General features: G+C 33.6%; 1 protein-coding gene across 1 annotated transcript in view; it reads left to right on the top strand.

The window, feature by feature from the left end:
* Positions 1-420: 420 nt before the first annotated feature.
* CCDC39 (coiled-coil domain 39 molecular ruler complex subunit) overlaps positions 421-15,560 on the top strand; it is a 39,143-nt gene continuing 24,003 nt past the window's right edge. Inside the window, exons 1-6 of the mRNA XM_019737347.3 lie at positions 421-633; positions 6,129-6,248; positions 7,443-7,589; positions 8,696-8,854; positions 9,826-9,918; positions 10,013-10,141. Of these exons, the coding sequence (XP_019592906.2) occupies positions 544-633; positions 6,129-6,248; positions 7,443-7,589; positions 8,696-8,854; positions 9,826-9,918; positions 10,013-10,141 (738 nt within the window). The 5' untranslated portion in view covers positions 421-543. The remainder of the gene's footprint in view (positions 634-6,128; positions 6,249-7,442; positions 7,590-8,695; positions 8,855-9,825; positions 9,919-10,012; positions 10,142-15,560) is intronic.

Below are 15,560 nucleotides of genomic sequence, written 5' to 3'. Positions count from 1 at the left end.
AATTCTGCTTCAAAATACAAGTCTACTTCAGCCTAAGACAGTTCATCTACGGATGAAACTCAAACATCACTTGCAAAGAAAGCTCGAGTTATTATTTTCGTTAGCTCTCATCTTCCGCAGGCGACCCCGTGGCAGTAGCGTAGGGCAAAGCCATTCCCGTACCCTGTGGTGGTCCCTGGCGATGCAGGCGCCAACGATTTTACACTTTCCCGGGGCGCCTGGGGGACGACCCGAGCCGCACTTTGAGGGACAATCCTGCCGGGGCCTGACCAGCGAACCTCTGGAGGAGCAAGTTGCTTCGCTCCCCGGGGCGCTCACGAGGAAAAAGTTTGCTCCGAATCCTGGGAGCCAGTTCCCAACCGGAAGTTTCGCCTCTTGGCCTGAACTCTTCCTGTTTGGTAACTAAGGGCGCGGGACGGTTACTAGGGCACCAGAGGAAACTACCCTGGACTTTGGGAGTGCCCCGGGTTGCCTCGGATGCTGCTCAGGAGCTAGACCGAAAGGCACCTATTTTCTCTGATCTCTGAGGTCCCGTTTGCCATCATGAGTAGCCAATTTCTGGCGGAGCTGCATTGGGAAAATGGGTTCGCCATTCCGGTGGCAAACGAGGAGAACAAGATACTGGAAGATCAGGTGAGGGTCAGGTGAAAAAGGCGGGGGAAGAAGGGGGTCGGTGAAGGCACTTTTTGTGGTTCGCAGGAATACTCCAATACTTTTATTTCTCCCTTTCCTTCCCTAATCCCATCTGTTGTCTAACGCTCCTCCGCACCATCTCATTTCTCCCTTACCTGCCCGCCCTTTTCGGTACTTGCTAAGCATTAAAATATAATAAAATAAAATAAAAATATGTATAGATATATAGAAGTGATCATTGATATTTAGGACTATAAAGCCGGAATCTTTACTCCCTGCGCCCCTCCCACTCTATGTACTGATATCCAGACTCCTGGGCGGGAGTGGAAAGGTTGGTTTCCATGCCCAGTTTTTCCTTCCTTAGAATTACGCGTAAGTGCGTTTTGCAAAGGGGCTTCTGAGGTTTGTGTAACAACAGTTATTTGCTGATGTTTATAAACAAAAGAGGTTTTGGTTGACATTTTTCTTTGAGTTTTGCCTATGATATTCAAAGTTGAAAGTGACTCGAAGAAATGTTTTCAAGAGGGACATTCTAGTAAGAATGAGAAGTGTGCAATTTACAGCTTTTCAAAGCCAGGATTAAGTTGTCACAGAATATTATAAAATATTTTACCTTATAAGGGATATTTTACACTAGCTTGCAACCAAAGCATAGTAGTTGTTAAAAATAAAATTGCAACCAGCTGAGGAAGCTGTAAAAAACCTTTAGCAGTCTAAAGTTCCATCACATGGCAATGTGGTGTGTGGAAGAGGGCCCAAAAAGAACAGATGATGTTTACACTACTTTATAGAATGGAAGAGAAGGTTTTCCTCTGAAAATGAAAATCCTTTACTCTTTTTTGTTTTTGAAAATATTTTTTTCCCCAAAATATTCTGACCTATTTACTCATTCCTAATTTAGATGGCTGCAGTTTTTGTTTTCAATGAAGGGCAACATTACAGAATATAAGAAATCTAGCACTAAGTACTGAGGAATAATAAGAGGTATCCAGCCCTGAATTCAGATCCTACTTACCTGCAGCACTGAGCCTCTTTCTTCTGTAAACTGGAGATTATGATAAAAATGATCTCACAGGGTTGTTATACATCTCTAAGGACATTAATATAGGTTAAAGTTCCCTTCAAATGTTAGTTTGTGCCATAATATTTCTCTTATAGGATGTTATATACATATTACTTATATTAGCTATTTTAAAAATATTACAGAGCAATTAAAAGAAGAATGATGAGGACCATCATCACTTCACCTGAATAAACTCTGACATTAAAAAAGCATCTCTTGTAAATTTAAGATATTCAAACAGAAAAGAAGGGTGTAAAATAAGAAATATAAGATTCCCTCCCACAAGTACCCACTGTTGACCATAGAAGTGACTATCATGGCATAAACAAATATTCCAGACATCACAGTCTACAGATACATAGATAGAAAAGACCAACAGAAGTATTATAAAAATGGAATCCTACTATATGTGCTGTTTTTAACATAAAAATTTAAATTTAATTTTACTTGTATTTAAGAGAAGAAAAAGAAAGGAATTATTGAATTTCAGGTACGTATTACTTGATTACAAGAGATAGTGATTGCTAAAAACTTCCTTTAACATTAAGAAAAATGACATAAGAAAAAAAGAAATGGTTAAATTATTGCTTTTTAAAAAAATCTTTGTTTTAATTGTAGACAGTATGGGTTGACTCCCTGCTTTTTCATCTTTTAAATGAAGAAATTAGCTGTTTTACTCTTCTTTCCACATTCTTTTATCCCATTTAAATAGTGGTTTTATTATTTTTCTATTATCAAGTTTTATTTATTCAATGCCCTTAATTTACTACAAGTGTTTAGTCTTAGTTTCATACTTGAAATGATTTAATGATCCTTAATATAGTCACTTATACTCAAGGTATCTTTTCTTGAATTTTTCATTTGGATTCATCTTTTGACTGGTTGGGTTCTACCCTCAAAAGAGGGTAGACCCATCGTGCTGTGCTTTTAATTCCTTGCATCCTAAGTTGCCAGTGTGATTCCTTGCATTGTCTGCTTTAAGTTTATATTTCTTAAATCATAGTATCAGATTTTCAAGATACTTTCTCCTCCACTCCTTCCTTTTGGAGTTCTGTTTTCCAATATGGACATTTTTCCATATGCCTATTTCCTAAGTGTTAACTTTTTTTTTTGCTTAATGGGTTCTCTATTTTCTAGATCACATATTTTCTTTTTTCTTGGATTATTAACCCCCCCCCCCCGCCCTTTTGTTTTTTGATGTAATACTTTCTGAGTTTCTCTAAGGGTATATGGGATGTAAACATTCTGAATCAGAAAATGTTTTAATTTGCTCTCACATTTGATTGTAATTTGACTGGTTAGAACATTCTAGGTTAAAAATAATTTATCCACAGAATTTGGAAAATATCACCCTGTTATCTTACAGCACTGTTTTTGGTGTGTAAGCTAATATTAGAATGATTTCTATTTCTTTGTAGGTTACTGTTTTAATCTCTGGAAGCTTTTAGGGTTTCATTTCATCTTTACATTTTTATTTGGCAAATATATCAATCATATTTTTAATTTTCAGGTTATTTTCTTGTTGCTTTTTTTGTAGCACATGATCTTGTTTTAGGAGTAAAATATAATTTCCAATCTCTCTGAGTGTGTGTGTGTGTGTGTGTGTTTAATTCTTATCTTTTATGTCCTGAATTATCTCTTTCCTCTGGTATCTTTTTGTTTGTTTATCTTGATATCCCTCACATTATGTAAGTTTTCGATAAATAGCTGGTGGTCCTTGCATGTACTTTTATATTTAAGAAAGAGGTAATCGAACTCTACGGGGAAGGAATTACCGTCTTATGGAGAGTTAATTATTATGCTTTCATTTAAAAACAGATACTTTTATTTTGGGTTCATTATGCAAAGATTAAAGTCATAATTGATGAAGAAAATAAAAGCCATTAACCTGTATACACCAAACAACATGACAGCAAAGTACATCAAAGTAAAAGCTGTTATAAACTCAAGTAGACCTTGACAAAAATACAGTTATGGTAAGATACTTCAATATTGACCTCAGAATTAGGTAATTCTAATAGACAAAAACAAGGATATAAAGGATATAAATACTACAAGAAAAAATAAGAACAGAGAGAGCATATCCCTTAAATAGAGAATATATACATTAAAAAATGTGTCCATAAAATATTTACAAAGATAGTTCATGTGCTAGACCAAAAGGAAGATATTAATGCATTAAAAGTGAACGGTAAACCTTAAAGACGGTATGCTAAGCTAAATAAACTAGACACAAAAGGATAACTAGTGTATCATTCCATTTATATGAGATACTTAGAATTATCAAATTCATAGAGACGCAAAATAGAATGGTGAATTCCAGGGGCTGGAAGGCAGGGGAATGGGGAGTTCCTGTTTAATAGTATGGACTTTCAGCTTGGGAAAATGAAAATTTTCTGGGGATGGATGGTGGTCATGGTTGCACAACAATGTGAATGTATTTAATGCCACTACTTAATGTTCTTCGAAAAATGGTTAAACTGGTGTATTTTATATTATGTATATTTTACCACAATTAAAACAATGAATGATAGACATTTTATAGGTCACATCTCTGATCATAAGCCAATAGAATTTACAATAATTTAAAAAATTACCCTCCATTGTTACAGACTGAATATTTGTGTCCTTCCCAGCTCTCATTTATGTTAAAGCACTAAATTTCAATATGATGGTATTTGCAGGCAGTGCCTTTGGGAGGTAATTAGGTTTAGATAAGGTCATGAGATTGGGGCTCATGATGGGATTAGTGTCTAGGAAGAGAGAACAACTCTCTCCTGGGTGTGAGTACAGACAGAGAAGGTGGCTGTCTGCAAGTTAGGAAGAGAGGTTTCACTAGAACCGGAGTGGCTGGCCCCTCGATCTTGGATTTCCCAGTCTCCAGAACTGTGAGAAATAAATTTCTGTTGTTTAAGCCAATGAGTCTCTGGTAGTTTGCTTTGGCAACCTGAGCTAAGGAATCCATCTTAAATACTTAGGCAAGTTTCTCAGAAATATATTCCTGCGTTGCACTTATAGCAGAGAGGAATTGAAAGGGAAAAGTCACTATTAGAAAACAATAAAATGAGACTGCTTTATACCCACATCCATGGGAAACAGCAAAAATCTTACTTAGTGAAAACTTTTAGCCTTAAATGCCTTCATTTTTAAATCAGTGTCTTAGTCAGCTTGGGTTGCTATAACAAAATACCATAGACTGAGTGATTTAAAAACATATTTATTTCTCTCAGTTCTGAAGGCTGCAAGTCGAGATCAGGGTGTCAGCATGGTTGGGTTCTGGTGAGAGTTCTCTTCGTGGCTTGTAGATTGCTACCTTCTTGCTGTGTTCTCATGTGGCAGAGAGAGAGCGTGCTCTGGTTTCTCTTCTTATTATAAGGACCCTAATCTCATCGTGAGGGTCCTACCCTCATGTCCTAATTTAAACCTTAACTCCCAAAGGCCCCACCTCCATTTGCCATCACATTGGGGATTAATTAGGGCTTCAACATATGAATTTGGGGTGACACAGACATTCAGTCCATAACTATCAGACAAAAAGTAAAGAAATTAAGAACTTTTCATAAATTACAAAAAACAACAATAAAGTAAACAAAAGAGGGAATTAAAAACTGAAATTAATGAAATAAGCAAGAAATACATATTTACTATTAGTAAGTTTAATAAAATGTAGGACATAACAAATGAGTAAATGAGTATTTTTTTTCTTTCTTCCATAATTCACAATTCAAATATTCTCTTCTGTACCTCAGTGAATTGTGTTGTGCACCTCCTGGGTTGTAGCCCAACTTTGGGGACTGCAGCTCAAGATTAAAAGGAAGCATATTTTTGTTTTGTTGAACTTTTATATTGCTTTAAGGGATTTCTAATGATTTTGAGAATCTATCTTGTAATTTCCTAAATGTATTTCCTAAAGGTTTTGTTGTTATTGTTGTATATTTGTTATGCATTTATATTGTTTGGTTTTGTTCTAATACAAAGACACAAAATGCGTTAAGAAACAGGTTCTAAGGATGTGAGAGTGAGTTCTGTTCTGTTAACCTTAGCCTAAATCTGTTGGTTTTGAATAGGAATTCAGGGGGAAGCTATTATGCCAGCTACTTTTCAAATTTATGGTTCATGATCTATGTATTTGTTAGGCCTTGTTACTATACTCTTGTTTGTTTTAGAGATCTTGTCATTTAATTTTTCCCTTTAAAATGTATTTTAGCTGTGGACCCTGCCAATGCTGCAAATCTGAGAGAGATTTCTGTTCTATTTCCCCACAGTAATCTCTAAATCGCAACAGTATTTTATAATATTTGAAAGGACAGTAGATTTTAAAAGTTCAAATGGATATTTAAAGAAGCAAAGTAAATGAAGATTTAATTTTCTTTTGATTTTACATCTTTTAATATGGTAAAAACTAAGGACTAATCATAGTACTTATTTACAGTTGTCAAAGCTGCAGAATGAAAGGTCAAGCTTGCAAGATCAGCTACGTGACTATGAAGGTCGAATTAATGCTATGACTTCTCACTTCAAAAATGTTAAACAAGAACTCTTATTTACACAGGTATATAATGTTGAAATTCAATTGATTATATCATGTGTAGTCATGGAAGATTTCGTGAAAAGTATAATACACTTTAGAAATATTACTACAAATAATAAAAATTAAAACCTATGGTGATTAATTAAATAAAAATCTGTTTTATGGGCAATCTATTCATGTGTAAAACCTCATTCCCTGATGATGCCCAGCAAAGCAGACATCTCAGCCAATCAGTGTTGGAGAGTTTATTAACTTCCACCCCACACTATTTTTTTTAAAAATTTATTTATCTTTCTTTGAAAAGTATATAATTCTTAAAAATGAAGAAAGTCATATTTTTAAAACCAATTTATAATTAATATAGATAAATAACTATTTCATGGTTTGACAAGTCTTATTAGAAAGTTAAAAATTTAATGAACTTTTAAAGACAATACTCAAGATTTTTTGAGTATTTATTGTTGAGTAATTAATAAACTGTTTGGAACAACAACTTTTCCTCAAGTTATTAAACTTGAGGAAGTCCCCACTGAGTTGGGGATTTGAGAGAGACTCTCTGTGGGTATATTTAATTATAGTCAAACCTCAACTAAGTAAGATAATAGAGACAAAAGGCAGTAAACTTCCTACAATACTAACAGCTTTAATAGTGTAAAAATAATACTGATGGTGATAACTTTAAAGCACTATAAGAGTAGTAGTCAGCAAATACTATTTTATTAGTAAAGCATAACACAAAGGCATGATTATATATTAATATATTCTAGGAAATATTTATAACCATCAGCGTTTACGTAAGTATTTTAAAATTATCTCAGTTAATTAGAATATGTGATCAATACATATAACTCATTTCCTAAGTATTTTTTAGCCAATTTTATTTCTTATTTTTAGGTAAGTAATATCTTTTTAAGTCTCACCATATAAACTTTGGTTTTCTTCAATTTCCCTAGACCAACATAATATCTGAAAACTGCTGACAACAATATTTTCTCCTAGCACATTCCATGAACTGACTTTCTTACAATTAGTAAGCAATACCGACTACACTGAATCACAAAGTCTAATGTGTTGTAAATTTAAGAGAAGTGGAATTAATAATACTTAATCTAAGCGTTTTGTGGGAATTTTGTTATGTTTTGTCTAACAGATTATTATACATACTTTTTAATATTAAATTCAAAAAGTCCTTCTATCTTGTATATTATTCTCTAGTCTCTTTGCAAAGCCAGGGAGCATGAGATTGAAAGCGAAGAACATTTTAAGATTATTGCTGAAAGAGAGCTGGCACGAGTGAAGGATGAAATCCAACGACTGGAAAATGAGATGGCTTCAATACGGGAAAAGAAAAGTGAAAAGGAAGTATGTGTTGAAATGTTATTTAAAATTTTGTGCTATTGTTCCTTCTTCCCTCACCAAACAAATAATGATATTTTTTCTGTATGGGAAAGGTGCTCATTAGTTTCATAACATGTACTTAGATTTTTTTTGGACAATGAAAGGCACATGGAACTGTGATTTGAATGAAACAATGGTACAATGTTACATTTATTTTCCCAATATTCATTTACCAAATACTCATTGACCCTTACTGTGTGCAAAGTATCATGCTAGTTGCCTATTATATGACACTGGGAATAATTTATTCATGAGTGCTACATTTTTAAAAGCCACATTAAAAGAAACACTTTTAATTTTGAATTTCATTTTATATTCAAAATTTTTGCCTTTTGTATTAATTTATCAGCTTGTGACTAATATTAAAACTACTGTACTCATTTTGCTTTTTTCCTTAGTTTTTAGTCATATGATGTGGGAGCTCTTTCCAAATTTGATTCTTCTTTTCACATATGCATATACAGATAGAAATGTACATGTATGTATGTGTACACATACATACATGTACATAGTTTATTATATTTGTATTTATATATTCATCTGTTTTCTTTTATGACTCTAGATTTGTTAAATGAAATGTTTTTAACTCCTTAACTGCTACCTTTATTTCAATTAGAAGTGCTTCCATAATTTCTTTATAAGAAGCCTCTTAGAGGCAGCAACCTGATTGGCAGTGGCGCTGACAGGGACTTGTCTTGGGTTTGACTTAGCATATCAAACACATCATATTCACCAAGATTGCACATTTACTTGGGTTGGTTTTGGTGGAGTGACTAATGAGATTGCTCTGGGGCAACTACCCTAAATCCTTTTTAAGCAACGTTTGGTTCAACTACTGTTCTCAACTTTGTATAATTATTTCCCCTCTATTTTACAACTAAAGATTTAAAATACAAGTATGATAGTCATATAATTAAATATGGTATGTTATACACAATCTGGAGGTCAGGGACAGGATTTCTTTTTTCCTTTTTAATATGTTCTGTAGTATGTAATGTTACGTTTTACTTTAGTTGGTATAGTAGATAATGTTTTATAATCTCTCCCTGTCCTCTGTCTTTGGATACTAGAATAGCATATTTAAATTTACTCAAAAACTGGATGGTCTGAAATGTCAAATGAACTGGGACCAGCAAGCATTGGAGGCCTGGTTAGAAGAATCAGCTCATAAAGACAGTGATGCCTTCACTCTTCAGAAGTATGCACAGCAAGATGATAATAAAATTAGGGTGAGAAATTAGAAATTGTAATGTTAGTATTTTTCTGAATCTGTAGTGTGTCAACCTTTTTCTCTCAATTGGCCTTAGAATTTTAAAGCAGCAGTTTTGGGTCAGAGCTTACCTTGAGAATCTAATAAAGCCAAGTATTCTCACTCTAGAAACATGACTATACTCAAATACCCACAAAATTTTGCTGAAAATTTTACAGATCCTCTGAAGCCCTTTGACCATTTAGGGATTCTTAGACTTCAAGTTAAGAATCCTGAATGAGAAGGGTTCTCAACAGTATTTCAGAAAAGTTTTGTACTAGAACTATATGTACGTATTTTAACTTCTTTTGTCTAAATAATAATTTGAATGTTACATATAGTTTTTGCTGATTTGAGAGTATAGTGCTATTGATTATTTAATATATTATTATAACCATTACTTAAAATCTACTTGTAATGAAATCTGGTGGTACTTTAGTATTATGAAACATGATATTTTATAATAGGCTTAATACCAAATGCATTATTTAAATGGAAAATTGTTTAATCTTTTTTCTAACATACTTTATTTTTTTCACTCTAAAATTATTTTGTTGTTGATGTTTTTTAAATTAAATTTATTGAGGTGACATTGGTTAGATTATCAGAGGGTAAGGGGGAGGTAGAAGAGGGTAAAGGGGGTCAAATATATGGTGACAGAAAATCTGAGTTTGGGTGGTGAACACACAATACAATATACAGATGATGTATTATAGAATTGTACACTTGAAATCAAACATACTTTAAAAAGTATTAAAGTCTTTTAAAAAACAATTGAATTTTCATTGCAGCCCTTTGGGGTTAAAATATGTATCTTTATTCTTTTGTAGTTATTTTAGATATCAAATAAATGTACATTTATAACAATAATACTTAATGTGAAATATGCTAACAGCTTTTAAGTTAATAAAATGATAATCATGAATATTTTTGTGTGTTAATACTTCATAGGCGCTGACCCTGCAATTAGAAAAACTGACTTTGGAATGTAATCGGAGAAGAAAGGTACTTGACAATGAACTTATGGAGACTCTAAGTGCGCAGGTTCGTTTAGTGAAGATTTTTATTTGTTCATTGTCAGTGATGTTTGCAAAAGCACTTAAATTCACAGAAATGTTATTTTCTCTCTATCTGACAGTTAGAATTGGATAAAGCGGCACAAGATTTTCGTAAGATTCATAATGAAAGACAAGAACTCATTAAACAGTGGGAGAATACAATAGAACAGATGCAGAAGAGAGATCGAGACATTGATAACTGTGCCTTGGTAAAGTAGTTGTTCCCTCCTTGCAATGTTCAGCTATACTTATCTCTTCAGTATTTAACTCATTCATTTCAAATATAAATCACATTGTTATTTGAAAGTCACTTCTGTAGGAGATTCAATCGTTTTGTTAAATGTTTTTCAGAGCTGACTGTATATCAACTTAGAAAAGTGATTTTATGAAAATTATTTATTTATGGTATTATTTGGAAGACTGGATCCTGCCATCTCTGACATGTAGAATAAGAGAAAGTCAACAGATAATGTTATTGAAGTGAAAGTCAACAGATAATGTTATTGAAGTGAACCTAATGCCTACTTACACACGATTGTTCAGGGTGTCTTGGATTTAACATGTGTGCTATCTGTCCACATAGTAATCACAGGTGTAGGGAAATAACCCTCGTGGACAGCCAAGAGACAGGAATGAGATTCAGGAAAGAAACTTAGATTGCAATAAAGTTTTACTTTCAAAGCTGAGGCACCAATAATGGGGTAGAAGTTCAGAAGGGGAGGAACACCAGGCCTACTGTTATCTATTACTACTTTCTGAGGTAATTTAGAAGAATTTTTTTTTTTTAAATCATTAAGGGGTACAATAGTGGTGAGTAAAAATGGGAAGATAGGGAATATTGGGAAGGAGAAGGAATTAAGGAGATAAGAAGACACATGAGAAGATACAACTTCCGTTCTGAATCTACTCCACGGAAAGGCATTGGGCAAGCAGCTCAGGTCACTGGGAGTTTGGAATTCTGATATCTGGATGTGGTTTACTTGTTATATGCAAATATGTTATTCTTTTATTTTAAATTTCTGTACGTGACCAACATTTTATCAACAAAATGGCCTATTCCTCCCTAGGTGGGACAGAGAGAACCCATCTTAACTATGAGTTCCTCTTAATTCTTAATGCTGATGTTGGTTTCTCTTTCTTGACTTCCTTACTGCTTTCCAACATCAATTCCTAACTGCTTCCTCTGTGTAAATCAAATGTGCCCAGTACAAGATTGCAGATCAACAATTGCATTCTTATGCAAGCCCATAGCTGAATTGACTCAGCCTGCTGATTTGGCAGAATACACAACTTGTAGCTCCTTGGTCATATTCACAGTGGTTCCTTATTTATAGGTTGACATCTCCTGGCTCTCTGTATTGTAAGAGACTAGGAACGGTGCTAAGAAGTGGCTCCCTAGGTAGAGGTATTCTTCTAAGTGTTCAACAACTGACTCCCAATTTGTAGCAATTCTGATTTCTGTGATGAAACTACTTCCATACTAACAGGACTCCATGGAACACAGAATTGAGAAGAAATGTGTGAGTTCTGGTGAGCCAATTCACATCACTAGAAAATGAAATCTTAGATTGGACCCTGTTGTTCCTTCTCAGTGTCTTCTTGACAGGAGTCTGACCATATGATCATGTAATTGACTTCTTTAAAGAAACGTATACATTATTTAGAAGAGAAAAAATGTTTTTCTATTATGCTTTTATTCCAGTGTAAAAATTTTGGGACATTACTTATAAGCATCATCTATATGAAAACTTAACTGAATAGATAGCTCTGTTAAAAAATGTGAACATTGAAGTAGATATTAAAGTATCTGATTAAGTGGTAGAAAAATCAATATAAGGCAGGAAATTCTAGAATGATCATTTGACATATAAACCTACGAAGTTTTGTCCTTTGGTTGAATGAACACAGTAAATATATAGAATGCTACAATTATAGAATGTTAATTGTTATAGAGAACATATAGGAATACTAGATTAAGCAAATTAAAAATGTTTTTTTAAATGCAGTGCATCTCAGATATATATTTAATATGCTCATATGTACAATATTACATGCAACATTTCTAAAACTTACTGATATCAGAACACATACCTCCCCCAACCATTTCCTGGCATTAGTTGTTTGTGGGACCCTATTTTGGAAAACTTGAAAGAAATGTATTTTAGGGTAATTTTTTTTCTCCCTCCAACCCAACATTTTACCATAACAATCATTTGTAAAAACCATCTAACATATTATCACAACATTCACTTTCAAAGCTAGGATCTTTTTATTCCCTAGCTCTAAAATCTTTTTTGTTCCACATTGCTTAAAAGTTGACTCTCTTTAAGGAGACAATTGAAAAATTGAATTTCTTCACAGTTCAACCCTAACCTCTACCTTTCCAGCCTTATTTCTTTCATCTGTACCTACCCCTTCTTAATCTATCCCCATTCCATCCCTGCCTTCCCACCCTGCACCTTGACCATGGAAATTTTATGCATCGCCATGTATCTTTTTAGATAGATGGAATTTTTATGCATCGCCATGTATCTTTTTAGCCCTGTTTCAAATGAAGCCTCTTAGGTAAAGCCTTTTAATGATTCCTCTTGGGTAGGCTTCATCATCTCTTTGTTTCTATAGTACTTTGTATATTCTATTAATTTGTATCTCCATGACCAGCAAAAAGCTTGAGTGAAGGCATTCCTATTGAAGCAAATAACTAAAATTCTATTTCTCAAAAAATGAAAAAAAAAAAAAAAAAAACCCCAAAAACTGGTCCTGTGAAATATTTGGAAAATTTTATTGCAATCCAACTTTCTATGTGAATAATATTTAACACTGTTATATTTTTTAGATGTCATCTTTCATTTATAAAAGATTGACATTTTCCTCATCTCTTTAGCAAAGTACCAAGTAGATGAAAGAAAATACAGAGACCTTTAAAAATATAAGATTATTTTTGGTGTGTAGCATATTAATAATTTGTTTTATTCATATAAAAATATCTCTTAAAACATTCTGTTAGGAACTTTTGATAACGTAAATACTGAATATAATAATGGAAAAATAGACACCACAGAAATACAAAAAATTTTAAGAAAATACAACATGCAATTATATGCCAACAAATTGGACAATCTGGAAGAAATGAATAAATTACTAGACGCACACAATCTTCCAAGGCTGGATCAGGAAGAAACAGAAAATCTGAACTGACTGATTACTACTAATGAAATCGAATCAGTAATCAACAAGCTCTCAACCAACAAAAGTCCTGAACCAGATGGCTTCACAGGTGAATTCTACCAAATGTTCAAAAAAGAATTAACACCTATTCTTCACAAGCTGTTCCAAAAAATTCAAGAGGAGGGGTGGCTCCCAAGCTCATTCTGTGAGGCCAGCATTACACTAATTCCAAAACCAGACAAAAACATTACAAAAAAAGAAAATTACAGGCTGATATCTCTGATGAACATAGATGCAAAAATCCTCAATAAAATATTAGCAAACTGAATTTCAGCCATGAATTAAAAAAAAGCATACACCACGATCAAGTGGGATTTATTCCTGGTGTGCAAAGTTGGTTCAGTATCTGCAAATCAATTAACATGATACACCACATAAACAAAATAAAAAATAAAAATTATATGATCATATCAATTAGTGCAGAAAAAACTTGACAAAATCTAGCATCCATTTATGATTAAACACCTCAGCAGAGTGGGAATAGAGGGAACACTTCAATATAATAAAGACCGTATGTGACAAACCCACAGCTAACATCATACTCAATAGAGAAAAGCTGAAATCATTCCCACTTAACAACAGAAATAAGACAAGGATGCCCACTTTCACCACTTTCATTCAACATAGTGGAAGTCCTAGCCACAGCTATCAGGCAAGGAAAAGAAAAAAGCCATCCAAATTGGAAAAGTAAAACTGTTATTATTTGCAGATGACATGATGCTATATATATAGACAATCCCATTTACAATTGTATCAAAAAAAACCCCAAAAACCTAGGAATAAATTTAACCAAGGAAGTAAAAGACCTGTACTCAAAAAATTATAAGACATGGAAAGAAATTAAAGAAGATACATTAAATGGAAGCATATACTATGCTTATTGATAGGAAGAATTAATATAGTTAAAATGTCCATACTACCCAAAGCAATCTATAGATTCAGTGCAATCCCTATCAAAATACCAAACACATTTTACACAGAACTAGAACAAAGAATCTTAAACATAAAAAACCCTGAATACCATGGCAATATTGGAAGTATCATGCCACCTCATATCAAATTATACTACAAGCTATAGTAATCAAAACAGCATGGTATTAGCATAAAAACATACATAGATCAATGGAACAGGCTAGAGAGCCCAAAAATAAAGCCATGCCTATATGGTCACTTAATCTATGACAAAGGAAACAAGAATATATATTGGGGTAAAGACAATTTATTCAATAAATGGTTCTGGGAAAACTGGACAGATACATGCAAAAAAATGAAACTGGACCATCTTCTTACTCCATATACAAGAATAAACTCAAAATAGATTAATGACTTAAATGTAAGATAAAAAACCATGACACTCCTATAAGAAAACATAGGCAGTAAACCTTCAGACATTACCTTAGTAATATTTTTACTGATATATCTCCTTGGGCAAGAGAAACGAAAAGAAAAAATAAATGGGATGACATCAAACAAAAAAGTTTTGCACATCAAATGAAACCAACAACAAAATGAAAAGACATCCTGTTGAATGGGAGAAGATATTTGCTAGTGATGCATCTGAGAAGGGGTTAATATGCAAAATTTATAATACAGCATAACACCAAGAAAAAACAAACAATCCAATTAAAAAATGGGCAGGGAACCTGAATAGACATTTTTCCAAAGAGGATATACAGATGACCAATAGACATACGAGAAAATGCTCAGCATCACTAATGATCAGGGAAATGCAAATTAAAACCACAATGAGATATTACCTCACACCTGTCAGAATGGCCATCATCAATAAATCAACAAACAACAAGTGTTGGCGAGGATGTGGAGAAAAGGGAACGCTCATGCTTTGTTGGTGGGACTGCAAATTGGTGCAGCCACTGTGGAAAACAGTATAGAGTTTCCTCAAAAAATAAAAAAAGTAGAGCTACCTTATGACCCAGTAATTCCACTTCTGGATATATATTCAAATAATTCGAAAACACTAATTCGAAAAAATATGTACAACCCTACGTTCACTGCAGTGCTATTTACGATAGCCAAGATGTGCAAACAACTGAAATGTCCATCAACAGAAAATTGGACAAAGAAATTGTGGTACATTTATACAATGGATATTGCTCTGCCATAAAAAAAGAATGAAATATTACCATTTGCGACAACATGGATGGACCTAGAGGGTATTATGTTAAGTGAAATAAGTCTGATTTCGGTTATATGTGGAATCTAAAGAACAAAATGGATGAGCAGACAGAACAGAAACAGACACTTAGATACAGAGACAAAGTGATGGTTGCTGGAGGGGAGGAGGGTTGTAGGCTGGGTGAGAAGGTGAAGGGATTAAGAAGTACAAATTGATAGTTGCGGGAGAGTCACGGGGCTGTGGAGTGCAGTATGGGGAGTGTA

The sequence above is a fragment of the Rhinolophus sinicus genome, chromosome 17 (genome assembly GCF_057876585.1).
Source record: "Rhinolophus sinicus isolate RSI-liver-muscle chromosome 17, RSI-T2T, whole genome shotgun sequence".
Lineage (NCBI taxonomy): Eukaryota > Metazoa > Chordata > Mammalia > Chiroptera > Rhinolophidae > Rhinolophus > Rhinolophus sinicus.
This window is presented reverse-complemented; position numbering and strand designations above follow the sequence as displayed.